The sequence below is a fragment of the Oncorhynchus tshawytscha genome, linkage group LG09 (assembly GCF_018296145.1).
Source record: "Oncorhynchus tshawytscha isolate Ot180627B linkage group LG09, Otsh_v2.0, whole genome shotgun sequence".
Classification (NCBI taxonomy): domain Eukaryota; kingdom Metazoa; phylum Chordata; class Actinopteri; order Salmoniformes; family Salmonidae; genus Oncorhynchus; species Oncorhynchus tshawytscha.
In genome coordinates, this window is record NC_056437.1 from 35,497,394 (window position 1) to 35,516,684 (window position 19,291).

General features: G+C 43.8%; 1 protein-coding gene across 23 annotated transcripts in view; it reads right to left on the minus strand.

Annotated features, from left to right (window-relative positions):
- Positions 1–5,833: 5,833 nt before the first annotated feature.
- fam222ba (family with sequence similarity 222 member Ba) overlaps positions 5,834–19,291 on the minus strand; it is an 81,145-nt gene continuing 67,687 nt past the window's right edge. For all 23 annotated transcript variants that reach the window (XM_042326834.1, XM_024431774.2, XM_042326831.1 and 20 more), the window contains 2 exons: positions 18,243–18,370; positions 5,834–10,217 (listed from right to left, as the gene is read on the minus strand). In XM_042326834.1, coding sequence (XP_042182768.1) covers positions 8,383–10,217; positions 18,243–18,324 — 1,917 coding nt within the window. In that variant the 5' untranslated portion in view covers positions 18,325–18,370 and the 3' untranslated portion in view covers positions 5,834–8,382. The remainder of the gene's footprint in view (positions 10,218–18,242; positions 18,371–19,291) is intronic.

A 19,291-nucleotide genomic window follows, 5' to 3' on the forward strand; every position in this document is an offset into this window, starting at 1 on the left:
ATTTTGGCCCATTCCTCCTGACAGAGCTGGTGTAACTGAGTCAGGTTTGTAGTCCTCCTTGCTCACATATGCTTTTTCAGTTCTGCCCACACATTTTCTATAGGATTGAGGTCAGGGCATTGTGATGGCCACTCCAATACCTTGACTTTGTTGTCCTTAAGCCATTTTGCAGCAACTTTGGAAGTATGCTTGCGGTCATTGTCCATTTGGAAGACCCATTTACGACCAAGCTATAACTTCCTGACTGATGTCTTGAGTTGTTGCTTCAATATATCCACATGCATTTCCTTCCTCATGACATCTATTTTGTGAAGTGCACCAGTACCTCCTGCAGCAAAGCACCCCCACCACATGATGCCATCCCCGTGCTTCACGGTTGGGATGGTGTTCTTCGGCTTGCAAGCCTCCCCCTTTTTCCTCCAAACATAAAGATGGTTATTATGGCCAAACAGTTCTATTTTTGTTTCATCAGACCAGAGGACATTTCTCCAAAAAGTACAATGTTTGTCCTCATGTGCAGTTGCAAACTGCAGTCTGGCTTTTTATGGCGGTTTTGGAGCAGTGGCTTCTAACTTGCTGTGCAGCCTTTTAGTTTATGTTGATTTAAGACTCGTTTTACTGTGGATATAGATACTTTTGTACCAGTTTCCTCTAGCATCTTCACAAGGTCCTTTGCTGTTGTCCTGGGATTGATTTGCACTTTTCGCACCAAAGTAAGTTTATCTCTAGGAGAAAAAATGCATCTCCTTCCTGAGCGGTATGAAGGCTGTGTGGTCCCATGGTGTTTAAACTTGCATACTATTGTTTGTACAGATGAACGTGGTACCTTCAGGTGTTTGGAAATTGCTCCCAAGGATGAACCAGACTTGTGGAGGTCTACAATGTTTTTTCTGAGGTCTTCGCTGATTTCTTTTGATTTTCCCATGATGTCAAGCAAAGAGGCACTGAGTTTGAAGGTAGGCCTTGAAATACATCCACAGGTTCACCTCCAATTGACTCAAATGATGTCAATTAGCCTATCAGAAGCTTCTAAAGCCATGGCATAATTTTCTGGAATTTTCCAAGCTGTTTAAAGGCACAGTCAACTTAGTGTGTGCAAACTTCTGACCCACTGGAATTTTGAGACAGTGAAATAATCTGTCTGTAAACAATTGTTTGGAAAAATTACTTATGTCATGCACGAAGTAGATGCCCTAACCGACATGCCAAAATTAGTTTGTTAACAAGAAATTTGTGGAGTGGTTGAAAAACGAGTTTTAATGACTCCAACTTAGTGTTTGTAAACTTACAGCTTCAACTGGATCTACCTCAAATGCCTTGTACCCCAGCATATTAATCTGGTAATGGTACTCACTGGATATAGTGCCATTCAAATATTGTATTCCTTGTGTTACTATTTTTATTTTCATTCTAATGTTTTACCTCTGCATTGTTGAGAAGGGTTAGTAAGCATTTCACGGTTGAGTCTACACCCATTGTATTCAGCGCATGTGACAAGTGAAGTTTGATTTGACATCAGCTGCGTGCGCGTCTATCCAATCAGAGTAAGAAGTGTGCAACTGCAGCCCTCAATTCGGGGTGTTGCTGCATGTGGGCATTCCTGCATATGCAGGAACCCCTCTTTATACTTCTATTGGTCAATTTTTAAGCTATGACTCCAGTACATAGGCGGGAGGCAGTGGTGCTCCAGAACAGTAGATGGCGGTAATGCACCATAACCTTGGATGCTAACTGCCGATAAACCCCATAGAGGAAGAGGCACGGGTAACAATGGTAGCTAGCTATAGCAAGTACACACTGGTAGAGCGTCTTTCGCCACCTGCCTGTTGGGCACGGTTTTCTAACAGTACAGAGCAGGTGGGAGGCAGGGTGGCACACGGTGTCACTAACTAGCAAGCTACCACATGGTGTCGCTCCTGCCTGCTGTTGTGCTGGTGGCAGGCGGGGTCGACCGGTAGACAGTGTCCTTGACCCCAGCCTTTCGGGCACTGTTTTCTCCGATACACAGCAGGTGGGAGGTGGGGCGAAACAGTGTGCTAGTTAGCTAACTAGCACATGGTGTTGCTAACTAGCAAGCTAGCTAGTTAGTTAGCACACGGTGTCGCTCCAACCTCCCGCCTGCTGTACTAGCGGGAGGTGGAGGGCAACCGGTAGACTGTGTACTTCGCCCCTGCCTGTCGGCACTGTTTTCCCGCAGTGTTGTTAATGATGGTGAGGGCAGGTATTCGGCAGCTGGGAGTGAAGGACACTGTCTAATCCCAATAGCTAGAAAAAGAGGACTCCGGTACACAGCAGGTGGTGGTGAAAAAACTGATAATACTTTTATTTACCTTTTGACCCACATTCAAAGTGGCACACAAGCAGGAAGACATCGTACTCATGAGGGGATTCATGAAGGAACTAATGGGATGCCGGGGGGGAGGGGAGTTTCCACATGCAGGAATGCCCCGAACAGTTGCACTCTACTGAACATAGCAGCCAGAACCTCCAGACAGTGAGACAGACCTGCCCATTGCTTAGTGCCTCAGAGTTGTTTACATGAGACAATACGTTGCCAATGTCATGTTAAAATAATCATTGGCCCTAAGCCCTTCATGGAGAGGTCATGTGATAGTGTCAATCACTCAAGTCACTTTTTGGGGCAAAATTAGAATTGAGACAGAGTGCATTGAGACAGAGTGCACTTGTATTCCAGCTGCAACTTGTCAATATTCCAAAACTCATTTGTGAGAATCTTATTTCCCCCGCAACCTGTTTTATAACATGATTCCCTATGAAACAATGCCAGACAAACGCATATTCTGGTAATCGATAGTGAGAAAGTTGTAAAAAACTAAACAGCACTTAAGCTTATTGTAGCCTGGCTGTTCTAAACTCAGCAAAAAAATAAACGTCCCTTTTCAGGACCCTGTCTTTCAAATATAATTCGTAAAAATCCAAATAACTTAATAGATCTTCACTGTAAAGGGTTTAAACAGTTTCCAATGCTTGTTCAATAAAACAAACGATTAATGAACATGCACCTATGGAACGGTCATTAAGACACTAACAGCTTACAGACGGTAGGCAATTAAGGTCACAGTTATGAAAACTTAGGACACTAAAGAGGCCTTTCTACGGACTCTGAAAAATACTAAAAGAAAGATGACCAGGGTCCACAAACCCACTGTCGCTGGACTAGACAGGACTGGCAAAAAGTGCTCTTCACTGACGAGTCGCGGTTTTATCTCACCAGGGGTGATGGTCAGATTCACGTTTATCGTCGAAGGAATGAGTGTTACACCGAGGCCTGTACTCTGGAGCGGGATCGATTTGGAGGTGGAGGGTCCGTCAGGGTCTGGGGCGGTGTGTCACAACATCATCAGACTGAGCTTGTTGTCATTGCAGGCAATCTCAACGCTGTGCGTTACAGTGAAGACATCCTCCTCTCTCATGTGGTACCCTTCCTGCAGGCTCATCCTGACATGACCATGCCACCAGCCATACTGCTCGTTCTGTGCGTGATTTCCTGCAAGACAGGAATGTCAGTGTTCTGCCATGGCCAGCGAAGAGCCCAGATCTCAATCCTATTGAGCACATCTGGGACCTGTTGGATCGGAGGGCTAGGGCCATTCCCCACAGAAATGTCCGGGAACTTGCAGGTGCTTTGGTGGAAGAGTGAGGTAACTTCTCACAGCAAGAACTGGCACATCTGGTGCAGTCCATGAGGAGGAGATGCACTGTAGTACTTAATGCAGCTGGTGGCCACACCAAATACTGACTGTTACTTTTAATTTTGACACCCCCTTTGTTCAGGGACACATTATTCAATTTCTGTTAGTCACATGTCTGTGGAACTTGTTCAGTTTATGTCTCAGTTGTTTAATCTTAAGTTCATACAAATATTTACACATGTTAAGTTTGCTGAAAATATACGCAGTTGACAGTGAGAGGACATTTCTTTTTTTGCTGAGTTTATGTGCCTGCTAGCTACGACTTGCTATCATCATTGACAAAAAAAGTTGGAACAAAGGACTCTTTTCAATCTGCTGAAGCGTTACAGATTCCACTATATAAATGTAAAGGTAATTATCCATTGAACCGACATATGCAGCGTTTACCGTGAATGCAGTCTCTGCTAAAGCAGAGACTGCATGCAGCCTTTCACATTTCAATCATGCAGTAAAGCTGAACTTCCACGATGCGGATTGAATAGAGCTAGCTAACAAGTGATTTTGGGCACTGATAAACAGCTTGTAGCTTGTGCTTTACGATAGTTTGAAAGCTTGCAGACTAGTTTTCATGCATTTTTCTACTTGAGAATTATGGCATCAAACACCTTAGCTAAATGTAAAATAGCACGACTAAGACCTCCTCGGCAAAAACGTCAAAATTAATGACACATTTCTTGATTTATCTTAGGTTAATTCTCACTATTTTAAGGAAGTGGCTATGTTGTTGCAACGGCGACTCAGGAGGGACAAACAACAGTACCTGCCAGTGTTCGATATGTGAACATAACGAACATTGACATCAAACCACACCCCTAAAACAACTCTTGGCTTCAGTCATCACCGCTAGCATTTCTTAATGAGTAATCTTCAAAACGAGGCCAAATCAGGAAGTGCATTTTCACTTTAAATTTCAATGGAGTTATAATGCCGATCTTCTGCGAAACCTCTGCGATATGGATTGAATATAACCCTTTGTGATACCTTATCCATAGCATTTCACACCTGAATCTAGAATTCTGTGAGCAAAGCACAACTTTATATTTTAACAGCATACAACTTGCTTATGATTACTGTAAATCATGGACTCATTCTGACCGGTATGGTGGACTGTCGTTCTCCATGAAAATTGTGCATAAATACCCATTCACAAAGTTAATTGAAAGGTCACAGAATAATATCCCTTTGCCGCCGTCGATGAATCAACCCCTGCATTGCTCAAATGTCTCTCGATAGAGCGATACTGAACTGAACCCAGACCCCCCCCCACCGTGCGCTCTTTATATAACTTCCAATTTCCATCCCTGCCAGACGGATCAAATCCAGCCAGTCCTGCAGATTTCACAGCTTGCTCTGGCTGTGTGACTTCCTGTCACTATTTTGCACCGGATTGCTTTGATACAATCAAAAGCACTGAATGTAATTGGTGCAATCACCGTACACCAGATGTTGCAGTTAAACGACAATGTGAGGCACAAGGGATGTACACTACATGACCAAAGGTATGTGGACATCTGCACAGGGGCATTGTCATGCTGAAACAGGAAAGGGCCTTCCCCAAACTGTTGCCACGAAGTTGGAAGCATAGAATTGTCTAGAATGTTATTATATCATGTAGCGTTTAGATTTCTCGTCACTGGAACTAAGGGGCATGGAACATTGGAACATTATTCCTCCTCCACCAAACTTTACAGTAGGCACTATGCATTGAGTAAGTAGCGTTCTCCTGGCATCCTCCAAACTCAAATTCGTCCGCCGGACTAGCAGGATAGAAATTTGACAAACTGACTTGTTGGAAAGGTGGCATCCTATGACGGTGCCATGTTGAAAGTCACTGAGCTCTTCAGTAAGGCCATTCTGCCGTCAATGTTTGTCTATGGAGATTGTATGGCGGTGTGCTCGATTTTATACACCAATCAGCAATGGATGTGGCTGAAATAGCCAAATCCACTAATTTGAAGGGGTGTCCACATACTTTTGTATATGTAGTGTATGTAGAGCGAGCCTAAAATCATTCATCAATTGTTGGCTTCCTAACTGTGTCCAAATGCAGCAACTGTTCTGAGGTTTCTGTACCTGATTGATAGAGGCAAGGTGCTATCTAAAAATCAATGACTATGTGATGATGATGCAGGTAAATCTTTATTTCACACAGTAACCTACTATTGAAATGAAATCTGAGGGACTGAAATGGAAAAAGACATGGAATACAGTCTTATCTAAGGAAATCATTCAAGCAATCAGGGGGTAACACTATAAACCTCAATGGGGGAGGGGGGGGGAGTAACCCATGCAAATCTACTAGGCAGTGAGCAGACAGGTATATGGTCTGGACACAAACAAGGTTAAAAAGATTCAAATTTGTTCCATCTGTTCTCACCGAATGAAGGGTAGTAAACTTATACATACAAATAGGCCTACTCATATTTTTGTAAGTTCTGTACGGCTCATCAAATAGGAGAACAGGCATCAAAAGAACATGACATCCATAGAACACTAATTTCAAAGCATAAATTAGAACTTTATTTAATTATTACAATATTACAAAAAGAGTAGCACAACTCTCACGCTTTTGCGTCTTATCTGTCGTACAGCCAGAGTGATACGTAAAAGAAAGGCTTATTGGGCCTTCTTCCATTTCACAGCAATAGTAAAAGGAACAAAGAGGAAAAATAAGATTTAAATAACAAGAAAATCAAGTATTATAAATAGTCACAAGTGAAGCTTTGAAACTTTGATTTTTTTTGTTACAACCCAGTAACTACACATAGATTTAAAATATAATTACAAAATATTACTCCATTTCTTGTTTTCATTAAAAAAAAGAATCTAAGGAATTGCTTTTTCTATTCAACAAAAACGGTATAAAAAAAAATGTTTAACAGAAATTGCTGTTCCTCTGTATGTATCCTTGCAATCATAATTTTTGATTTTCATTATAACCATGCTTGTTTTCAAAGGAAAGTCCAAGGACCAAATACTTAAGGCTTTTTAAGGGCTGTTTGGGAGGGAGGTGAACAGAATGTGGATGTCAGTGTCCACCCACTCTCACATACAGACACACACTAGCACATACAAAACACACGTTTACACTCAACCCATGTCAGCAGGCATCATTCTCACAGACACACACTACACTTTAAAGTTAGTAGTATAGTAGGTAAGCCAGTGTACAATAAAATAAACAATGCATTTGCTGTTTAACTTTGTTTAACTCCAAGTGATCTTGCAAGTGATCAATTTGGTCTCTTCAAGCACACATCATATCAGAATCAGTAGCAACTAGACCTAACTTAACCTAATGATAAATAAAACATTTAAAAAAACTTGGGATCAAAACTCTGCTTTTGGTTCATCGTTAGTTTCTAATATAATATTAGTAACAATTATATTTCTTCCACTCCAATAGTAAGGTTTAGTCCTGATAACTAGCCCCCTCCCTTCACTAAACAACTGCCAAACAGAACTTGCATCTCAACAATTCAAGTAATAGTTTTCGGGTTTACCAAAATTATAGGAAAAAATGTAACCAACATAAAATGGCACATATTTTAAAAGGTGTTTTTCCTTGTCAATTATGTGACTTTAGCCATTTCAGGATTCAGACAGAATGAACAGATTAGATTTTTCCCCCACTCCATTTAAATAAAAATATGTTATTCCACAATCATGTTGCCAACCTCAATTGGCAATGGTGACAAAATGGATTGTAACAGACACCTGAATTCATTGCAGCATTTTGAGCAAGAGAGCATCGGTTGGTTGGCTCCCCCAGTCAGTCCCCACATTAAATTGCTCCCTGCAGGATCTAGATGTCAATACAGTATATATCTAATACTCTGTACAAACATCAACCTGATTAGATTAGATACTTCGATGACAGACAGGAATCAACCTTGAACAGTGGGTGACCTGATTCATAAAACAGTCCTATTACACAAATAAATAAATACGTTAAAAGAAAAAGAAGCCTCTTTGTACATGTGCATATGGCAAGTCTCTCCGTCTGTACTTTGTAGTGTCCAGTGACTGACAGTTCCACACTGAACCATTCACTAATTATCTAGTCTTTGTGGTGATTTCAAGAGGAAAATATATATATATATATGCTTTTAATTTCGATGTCACAACGAGATTCACATGTAAACATAATAAGTGAAAATTAGCCACTTGTCCAATAAAACTAGTCGGAGCAGAGAAATCCCCACTCGACCCTGCAAAAACATCAAGATCATTATGAGAATGTGTTTTCTTTCCTCCATCAACGATCAGTGCATTTTCATCCATCGTCTGCAAGGAGACATCTTTTATGCTTAAAAGAAAAAAACTCTTAAGACAGATCTGAAGTAAAAATAACTCTGTATCCTCAGATCCAGGCACACTGACAGACAGGTAGGATGGGAAAAAAGGTAGGGAATGACGACAATCACATATATAGGAAACGTTCCCTAGAGGGTGCCTACTGAAAGCACTCATTTACAAAATCAATTGATCACTTGCAAGATTGACTACAAAAAAAGAAAACACTGCTCTTTATTAAATATATTTGTCCTTTTTTTAATGTCAGTGTTAATTTTTACTTAATTTAATTGTTTTTCCATTCTTAAGACTAAAAGAAGAAGGTTCTTGTTTTTGATAACGGCTGTATAGACAATGCCGGCCATAGCTTATCTTATCTGTACCCTGGGTGCTGGATCTGAGTGGTTCTGCCGTCCCCTGGGCCAACCTCGGGCCCCACCCTGTTCATTGGTGGCCTATGCATCTTGCCTATCAGCCCAAGATTCTGATCTCGGAAGCAGGGCGTCTGAAAGTCCCCGCCCAAGTAATCTGCTGTTTTCATCAGACTAGTCTGGCTGGAGGAGGAGGAAGAGGAGGTGGAGCCGCCACCCCCGGGCCTGTAATGGCCTCCCCCAGGGGGCCCGCCGCAGTCTAGCGTGTTGGTGCCCCCTGAGGCCCCCCCATGGAACGGCATGGCCAGGTCCTGAGACCCAGAGCTGTCGCTGTTGGGCGTGGGCAGGATGCTGCTGTTCCACACAGCGTGTGGCTGGAAGTAGTGGCCACCATTGGTGTAGTGGGTCAGTGGACCCCCAGGCATGCCGTTGTTGTTGATGGGAGGAGAGGGGGTGGGCTTCTCTATAGGAGGCTTCAGGCTATATGAATGGCCCCCACACAGCTCCGGGGGGTAGCCCATTCGAGAAGGGTGCTTGCAGGGGTGGCCCCCACCGTCCTGCTGCATGTGCTGTAGATAAGCCAACTGGTGTTGGTTCCAGCGCATCTGCTGCTGCTGTTGGTGATTATGTTGTTGTTGTTGATGCTGCTGCTGTTGTAAATGCCGTTGGTGTTGCTGTTGTAAATGCTGTTGGTGTTGCTGTTGTAAATGCTGTTGGTGCTGCTGTTGTAAATTATGTTGGTGTTGCTGTTGTTTGAGATCATTGTGGTAAACATGCATCCTGTTCATGGCAGCCATGTTGTTTTGGGGGTTAGCGGGGACAGCAGCCTTGTCTGCGGGACACATGATGCAGTTGGGGTGTGGGGGCAGGCCGGGGGGGCAGGCGTTGGTGTGCGGGTTGCTGTGCATGGACACCCTGGAGCAGGCGTTGTTGAAGAGGTTGCGGCTGATGGGGCTGGGGTTGGCAATCTGGCCCTCACACATGGAGGTGGCTCCAGCCCCCTGGGCCCGGGCTTGGCAGAACTGGTTGATCTGGTGCACGATGCTGCTCAGGTCTGGCTGGCGACTCTGGTTCAGGCCAGCAGCCATGGTGAGCGGAATGGTTGAGGTAGAGACTGTAACGTTAGGCGGTGCGTCGGCATCGGGCAGCTTCCGGCCACCCTGCAGTCCAGGAGGTGGCTGCCCCTGCTGCTGAAGGTGCTGTTGCTGCTGCTGTTGGAGCAAGAGGGTGAGACCAGAAGGAGGCTGGGGATGGCCCAGTGCTTGGGGGTGGGACAGTGTCTGGGGCCTGGGCAGCCCCTGTTGCGGGTGCTGCTGTTGGGGCATGCAGGGTGGGTGTCTGAGGCCCTGCTGCTGCTGGGGGTGGGTCTGTTGTAGAGTCTGTGGGTGAGTCTGGCACGCAAGTTGAGGGTTCAGGCTCTGCTGAGACTGGGACCCGCCCTGGCCTTGGGAAGGGGGTTGGGGAAGGTTTAAAGTGCTGGCCGAGACAGCTGCTGTAAAGGGCCCCCGAGGACCAGGGGGGTTCATGATGACTCCAGAGGGGTGCAGGCGCGACCGGCTGCCGTCAAAGTCTTTGAGGATGCCCTTGACGACAGGCACCTTGACGATGGCAAGGAGGCCTGCCTTGGCGTTGGCCTGAGAGGGGGGATAGGGGCTGTAGCGCTGGCCTGAAGTATCCAGCCCGTTGACTGTGCGGCGCACGTGGTTCCTCTGGGGGACCTTGACACTGTTGGGGAAGATCTTGATGGTCAGGGGGTTGTTGGCAATCTTCTTAGCATAAGCATCCAATTCCGCAGGGGTTGGATACTGAGCAGATCTCATCCTTTGTGTAGTGTCCCCTGGGGTGACAGAGACAGAAATATAGAGAGGTGGGTGGAGAGAGAGAGAGAGAGCACAGGGGGGAATGACAAAGGGGGGAGAGAGAGAAATGTTAACGCAGGTAAAAAGCTAAATGTCAGGTTTCTCGTCAGAGGAGCAGATGTGTGGTAATCTGACCGGAGGTTCTAAGGTTCTCTTCTGAGAAGAACGGAACCGGACTGACTTCAACAACATTCTCACATTCCAAATCTCAGCACTTCCCCTAATATCAAAAACAGCACAGTGCTCTCAACTCATATCGCACAAGGACACAATAGAAGCTGAACCCCAAATGGCACCCTATTATCTTTATAGTGCACTACTTTTGGTCAAAGGTATTGCAGTATATAGGGAATAATGTGACATTTTGGACGCATACAGAGAGTTTGATCTTGACTGGATTCCCCGAAGCAAGCAACACATTCCAATCGCTGTTCCTATTCTGAAGTGCCGTAGTTGAGGTTTACATTCAGTCAGTAATGGGTCATTATAAATTGTAGCTAACAATAAGTGTGTGTGAGATGTGTGAGATGTGAATCAGAGAGTGACAAGGAAGAAAGGACTTACTTTGCCTGCTACTGATTCCCAGACTAAACAAGACAACAGTAAATATGTCGTCCCCACGAATGATGCAGAACCCCCCTCCCCTGGGCCAATTGAGATATCGCGTGTGACTAACATATTTCAGTGGATTACTATAGCTCCTGCCTTGGGCCAATCAGTGTAGTTTTGTAAATTCTGGATCTCGATGGTAAGACACATTATTCACCCAAGTTTCGAAAAAATCTGGCCAGAGTTGTACGAGATCTTGCATGCGACTAATGTATGAACGAATGGACGGACAAGACAGATCCACAGTCCCCTCCCCAATTTCATTGTGGGAGAAAACAAAGAGGAGTGAGGCAGAAAGGGAGAGGAGGCAGTGTTGGTCCCCTGTGTCTGCCAGGGGGATAGTTCTCCTCTGTGTCAAAATAGGGAGGGAGGGGGGTAGGGAGGGAATGAGGGAGTGCAAGAGGCAGAGAGAGAGGCAAAGAGAGAGAAAGTGCGAGAGAGGTAGAGAAAGAGCGGAGCAGGTCCATGACAGCAGACAGTAATCACACAGCGTCTCTCTGATCTCTGGAACACCACTGAGCCCTCAGCCCTCTGACTGAGACATTTGTTACAGCTACTAAGCACCTCACTGGCTATATTTAACAATGCCCCAGTGTGTCTGAAGATGCTGTAGTTTGAGTGTGTGTATGTTTGTGTTTGGGGGAGTGTAAGACTGATAAGGTGTGTGTTTGACATGTGCATTCAGGTGCCCGTGAGTATGTCGTGTGTGTGTTCAGCATGTGCTAAGGTGATGGCGTGTTTCTGTCACTCGGAGAGACTCATTTTCTTTCCCCAACTGTAAAAGTCAGTTATAATGTAATATGAGAGAGAGGGGCCTGCCTCCAGCCATTGTGATCTGGGTTGAGGAGAGCAAAGGTTCTGTATGCAACCTCACCAAGCCTCCCCTCCTCAGGCTGAGCCCTGGGTCTCAAACCCAGTCACCTTCCCTGCCCCAACCAGCCAGCCTGACCTACATACATACACATGCAGTCACGTCCCAAATGACAACCTATTCCCTACATCGTGCACTACTTTTGACCAGGGCCCAAAGTGCCATTTTGGATACACCAACAGATAGTGAGACACAGGCAGTCCCACAGTGATACCTTTTTAAAACACTGTCTGAACCAAAGTGAACCCTCATCTTTTAACATCCAAACCATACATTCTTATATTTAGTTATTCTATTCAATTACTATACCTAGTACAACATCCTTCTATTAAATACATGGGTAAAAAAAAAAATAATAAAAAAACTCTTAGAGGGTGGCTAGATCTGTCTTTTACTGGGGACGAAATGTCTAAAATGTCAAGTAATGCTACCGGGTTCCATCGCAGACTCATCTCCTAATGTGGATGTGAATGGGTTTTAGTCTTTCCACAAGCTGTAAGTCTCTCTCCATCTACCTCTCCTCAGCCTCACAGGCAGCATGCAGTGAGTGGGCTAGGCAGTGTGGCACTAGGCAGAGAGCTGAGCTGTGAAGACTGGCACAGTGGTGTCACAATGCTAAGGGGCTAATTAATCCTCTCTCTTTTTTTAAATGCACAGGAAACAAAGGGTGGCAATGAGATGGGCCCCATCGATGAGGATGGGGGCGTGCTCTCTCTTCTGTCTCCTGTTGTACACGATAAGCTGCTTATTTTTGTTGACGTTGAGGGAGAGGTTATTTTCTGGGCACCTCCCTCTAGTCTCGTTGCGGTCAGTAATCAGGCCTACCACTGTCGTGTCGTCAGCAAACTTGACTTTTGAGTTGGAGTTGTGCGTGGCCACGCAGTAATGGGTGAACAGGGAGCACAGGAGGGGGCTGAGCACACCCCTGGAGGCTCCAGTGTTGAAGATCAGTGTGGTGGAAGTGTTGTTGCCTACCCTCACCACCTGGGGTCAGCCCATTAGGAAATCTAGGATCTAGTTTCACAGGGAGCATTTCAGACCCAAGGCCCGAGCTTAGTGACGAGAATGAAGCGCACTACGGTGTTAAAATCTGAGTTGTAGTCGATAAACAGCATTTCAGATAGGTATTCCTCTTGCCGGGTGGGATAGGGAGGTGTGCAGTGCAACTGAGCTGTTGAATTGAGACTGTTTGGAATCATCCATGTTTCCAGTTACTTTACTGTGGTTAAATGCAGAGGTTCACGCTTAAAGTTTTGAGTGAATGCTGCCATCTATCCACGGTTTCTGATTAGGGTATGTTCTAATCGTCACTGTAAGAATAACATCCTCTATGCACTTCCTGATGAACCCAGAGACAGTCAGTGTATTTGTCAATGTTATTGCAAGAGGGGCCCAGTCCGTGATCAAAATAGTCCTGTAGCATGGATTCCAAAATTAATCATTTTTTGCCCGCAAAAATCACAAAAAAATCCCAACGAAATCCTGGAGGGACTGACCAATGGAGAAACACATAGGAAAAGTATTTCACAGTCAGTAACACACACAACTGTTTTTACCAAACAATATTTAAACTGTAGGGGGGCCAAATGCTATCTGGCTCATTCTTTTCTCTCTCAAGACAAGAGTGACTTAACGAATCTCTTACTGTTTAAATTATGTGGACATAGGGAATGTAGTTGTGATCTACTTCAGATCTCCGTATCTTTCCATGTAGCCCCTTCGGTAAAGTAGCCGCATGTATAGAATAAATTGTTCTGCCTGCTCCATTTGTTGTACTTCTCTCTACATGCTTCCTTCTCTGTGCTGTGGAGGAATCGGGGGGCCATTTCCACTTTCCAAGCTGCTGAGGTTAACGATCGCTCTCCCAACAGCATCAGACTCAGTCTGAGAGCAGGTATCGTGTGTGTGTGTTCTCATCTATTTAAAGTCGCTCTTCAGTCTCTCTCCCCAAGAATAAATAAAGCTGCTGCCCTGAGCCCTATACTACGAGTGTAGTTTGAGGAGTTAGCGAGGTAACTTTGGTCAACTCGGAGTTCAAACGGTACCACAGAAGTGGCTCACCTTTCAGCCAGCTACATTTGTATTTCAACGAATCCTTCAGATCTAACCTGCTCCAGGCAGGCTAACTCAGGGCTTATTACATTGAACCGGAATTAAATGTCTGAGCTGTGAGTTGAAGACTAATGAAGTCAGATTCCCTCCCTCTCAAAGATTGAGTCAACATAAACTTCATTTGCGGAAGACAACTGATTAAATATTGTATTCATCAAATGTGTTTTTGTGTGCAAAAAAATAGTAAATGGTCAAATACCTATCACATTAGATTTAGAAATGACAAATGCATTTGAAACTTCACGCACAGTTAAACTTTTGTATGACTTAATATAATTATTTTATCGATAGGAATGGGAAAAAAGGTACTCGTTCATTGATAAACCAAATCAAACTTTTACTTTCAGCCCCTACTGCTTTGATGTGCATTACAGAACACAGCAGCGCAGCAAGCGACAGACATTATTACAGAGTGGACCTTTTTAAAACCAAGCTTGTTCCACTGTACTCTGTCACATGCCTGCCAGAGGAGAGGAGGAGGAACAGAACAACATGGCGGACGTTGGCACTTAGTGAGACTCCCCCTCGCTTGGCACTGTGCTCCTGGGGGTAGGCGGATTACAGTGATTCTGAAATTACAGTCTTGATGAGCCATAGATGGAGAGAGAGTGTTTTATAACACACAAACCTACTGCAGGAACTAGCTAGAGGGAGATCTCTGTGCCTCAGGGAGAGGGAGAAAAGAGGAGAGGGGGAGATCTAAATCAAGCTGGTCTGTTGGGGTATGCCCTGGGTTGGGTCTGATCAATAATGCACAGAGAACGTCATCTAAAAACTTTCCCACACTGATCATTGGATTCAGTCTTAAGATAATTAGATGTCACACTGTGCGATGTTACCAAATACAATTTTTTGATATCAACCTAGACAGATTGTACGACTTGCTTGTTCTGTAGAGACATTGTGCGATTGGCTTGTGAGGCTATGTAAGCCGATGTAGGCTAAGTCAAGTGCAGCGGTGTATTAGATCTGCGAATGTGCCAGCACCAGCCAGTATGCATCTTAGAAATAGTTCTCATATACAAACTTTATATGTCCGAACTCAGAATTAAATAGGCTTCCCAAAAATAACATGGTCTCTATGGTAAAAAGTTTATTTTGATTGGCGATTGTCCATTTATCAAAATCCCATCAGGTGGCCTGATTTCAGATATGTTAGGGAAATCATTCGTCTTGCAAAGCATGGAAACGTTTAGATCATACTATTATATTAATGGGACTATTCAAAATCGTATTATTGTGCGCATATTCAGTGTAGGTTGTGTTCTATTGGTCAGTCACCAGGATCGGCTCGTAACACCAGCCACACTACACGATTAAGGCTACATGTTTTTGCCAGAACTTTGTCAGAGCCTACGGCCGCACGTAGTGCTACTTAAAATCGGCAGACCGCGACCCTGTCACAATGAGCGTGCCAAGACACTCCACAATCGTTTATGGCCAAAGAATTTGCACACGACGTGAACATTATGTCTGGACTGCAAAATCGTGGCATAAGATGGCCAACATCGTACAGTCGGAGAGCTTGGATAGGAGATTTGAGAAGCTTTCTACAGGACTTGGCACCAGTTCTGAGGGACCAAAAAGAAAGGAGAAAACATGAATGGGTGTCCATTGTTCAAAACAACATGCATCTGTTACTCCTGTTTGGTTGTACATTTTAGGCAATGTAACCATCATGTGATCGTAAACCATAGGAATCTCAGAAATGAATTCAATAACAGCAAATACCGAAAATATTTAGGACTATCGACTGAAGTGTGCGTGAGAGAGATATGTCACCTGGGGTTGGGAGAGAGGGGGTGGGGGTGAGGTGGTATCACACGTTGAGACAGGTGAGACTGTGCGAGAAGGGTGTGTTGCTCACAGATGGGGAGAGGATGTTCACAGCTTTCTGTAAATATACTTTTTATTTCTCAACTCAATTTTGAGCTCAATAGCAACTATTTTACAAACAAGATATTTGATATGGCTTTGACATACATAAAGTGCTAAATGCACATTGGCCATTGCATAGGCCTCATTGGGTGCTAGGCTACAACTGCAAAATGTGTTTGGTTTTACATTACATGTGCTGTTAAGATTAATACATGGCTACTAGCAGCGGGTATTATCTTTAGAGTTAGTGATATAGCTAATGTGCTTTGAGTTTCCCCAAAAATTAGCCCCAAATAAATTAGCCTACGATATTAGAGCACAAAGATTTTAGATTGTAGTGGACAAAGACGAAAAGAACATTGACGGGGCCAAATGCAGGGCAACATGCTATTCAGGTAGGATGCAATTTTGGAACTTTTATTTTGTTTATTTTTCCGTATTAATAATCATTCGTTTTATTATCATAATTATTATTGTTTTAATTATTATTGTAGGCCTGTTTATTCATCTAAACCAGTTCTTTAAAATATGGAACATGTGTTTTGTTTCATTCTGTTCAACATTTGTTTGCTAAATTAAGTTTAATCTGTCTTTGTGTCCCCGTATTTACACTGAATAAAAACAAAACACAACCATTTCAAAGGTTACTGAGTTACAGTTCATATAAGGAACTCAGTGAATTCACTGAGCACACATTCATTAGGTGCTAGTCTATGGATTTCACCTCATGCACCACAACACCTCCTTCGCATAGAGTTGATCAGGCTGTTGATTATGACCTGTGGAATGTTGTCCCGCTCCTCTTCAATGGCTGTGCGAAGTTGCTGGATATTAGCGGGAACTGGAACACGCTGTAGTACACGTCAATCCAGAGCATCCCAAACGTGCTCAATGGGTGACATGTCTAGTGAGTATGCAGGCCATGGAAAAACTGGGACACAACTTACAGAAATTGTTCACAACATTGACATCAGCAAACCCGCCCGCCAAACACGACGCCATAAACGCTTGTCTGCCATTTGCCCGGCACAGTTAAAACCGAGATTCATCTGTGAAGAGCACACTTCTCCAGCATGCCAGAGGCCATCGAAGTGGAGCATTTGCCCACTGAAGTCGGTTACGACGCCAAACTGCAGTCAGGTCAAGATCCTGGTGAGACCGTTTCTGACATCTTGTATAGAAATGACTCGGTTGTGCAAACCCACAGCTTCCTCAGCTGTCTGGGTGGCTGGTCTCAGACGATCCTACAGGTGAAGAAGCCGGATGTGGAGGTCCTGGGCTGGCGTGGTTACACGTGGTCAGCGGTTGTAAGGCCGGTTGGATGTACTGCCAAATTCTCTAAAACAACATCAGACTCGACTTATGGAAGACAAATTCCATTAAATTATCTGGCAACAGCTCTGGTGGACATTTCTGCAGTCTGCATGCTAATTGCACGCTCCCTCAAAACTTGAGACATCTGTGGCATTGTGTTGTGTGACAAAACTGCACATTTTACAGTGGCCTTTTATTGTCCCCAGCACAAGGTAAACCTGTGTAATGATCATGCTATTTAATCAGCTTCTTGATATGCCACACCTGTCACAGGTGGATGGATTATCTTGGCAAAAGAGAAATGCTCACTAACTGGGATGTAAACAAATTTGTGCATTTTAGAGAAATAAGCATTTTGTGCATATGGAATATTTCTGAGAATTTATTTCAGCTCATGAAACATGGGACCAACAGTTGTTGCATTTATATTGCATTTTTTGTTCAGGATAGCTTATAAGTAGGACTGTTGTAAAATAAATATCATTAGCCTATTGCTGTCATTTGTTGGGTATGGCAGGCACTAGCCTTTTTTTGTAATTGCTGCAATATAGCCCATTCAAAACTTTTGTGACAGTTTAAACCAGTTCGCAATTGGATTTTTCTTCTTCTGTTGAGCCATTTTCTTGCACAAAATTAAGTTACAACTGCAATGTTGTGTTTGCCACAACATAATATCCTGCTCATATTTTCCCTATAAACAATGGTTTGACTTACTTCTGATATTACCCTAATAAAGTTGAGAAACTTTTGTTAAGTTTTGGTGTGGTGTGGTTATTAGCCTATTATACTGCAGGCTTATGTTATGAAGGCAGTGAGCATCGGTGCGCCAACTGACTCAGAGGAGGAAAGTTTTAGGACTACCATAATTACTCCTATAATCTAACAATGCTTATCTTTATAAAAAATATTTGGATTGAAAATGTACAAATTAGCCTCCTTCCGTACACCAATATCTGTATTGCAAGGTGGTATAACGCCGCTGCTACATGTGTACTGCCTTTAAAAGATCTTGGGTCTTGTAAATGGAATGATTGACTTATATGTGTGTGTGTGTGTGTGTGTGTGTGTGTGTGTGTGAGTGGGAATGAATGACTTGTAAGTGTGTGAGTGAGTGAGTGAGTGTGTGAGTGAGTGAGTGAGTGTGTGTGAGAGAGAGAGAGAGAGGGAATGAATGACGTGAGTGAGTGAGTGTGTAGGAGAGTAGAGTAGAGACCCTTACATTTCTGAAGTCCAGTGTTCATCTGCGTGTGGGAAAGAAGCTGGAGGGAGAGGTCACCTGGCCCTGGCAGGCAGGCCAGCATTTCACACAGACACTAATGCAACATGGGACATTCGTTGCTACTCACACTGCAGAGAGAGAGGGAGGAAGAGAGAGTACAGGAGAGAGGTCAGAACTCAGACATAACTGCAGGGACACATATGCTACATAGAGATACTATAGTAATAGTATGTAGCAGAGTGCTGGGGGGGGGTTCAGTTCAGGGAGGACACAGTTACCTTTCAATTAGAAAGTGTTTCACACCTGGAGCATCAGGTAGAGGTGACATTTGATGTGAATAACAACTTAAATTAAAACATCAAACAGCCAAGGTAAAACGTGGGGCAGACTCTTCCCCCAGGCCTTGGGAGGTTTAAAATTACTATGTCACAGAGTCAACCCCGCCCCACCCCTTCAAAAGCAAGTGAAATCGCAAAAAAGTGTCACCACCCTTCTACAACACACCATTTGCATATATTTTTTTAGTTGTAAAAAAGCAAACTTCTCCTTTAATGACAGATATGAACTCCACTCACAAAGAACTCACTCCAGAGAGCAATAGTAGGAACATGACAGTAAGTAACACATCAATACTACGGTCTAGGGCTGGGCGGTATAGCGTATTTTACTATACACACACCGGTATTTATGCACGGACCGGGTTTTTAACTTTACCTTCTATAACGGTATTTGAATGTTTGGTTTGTTAAATGTGATATACCGTGTGTAACGTCCATTTTTATAGGTTACTCCGCTACTGTAGTCATCCATCTCTGCTCTCTCTCCATGCCTCTTTCCACAGAACTAGTCCCACCCTGTCACTCAAGGACCGCATTTGTTGGTTGCTTGACCACGAGCCACGTTCGTTCAGTCTGCATGGTCAATGCAGCACATGTAACATTGATCTTAATATAAATCCACAAGCGCTCTATAATTACAATATTAGTTTGTGTTTCTTACATCTGCAAACAGCTAGTTTGTATTTTCTTAGCAAGTTAAGCTAAATAGTG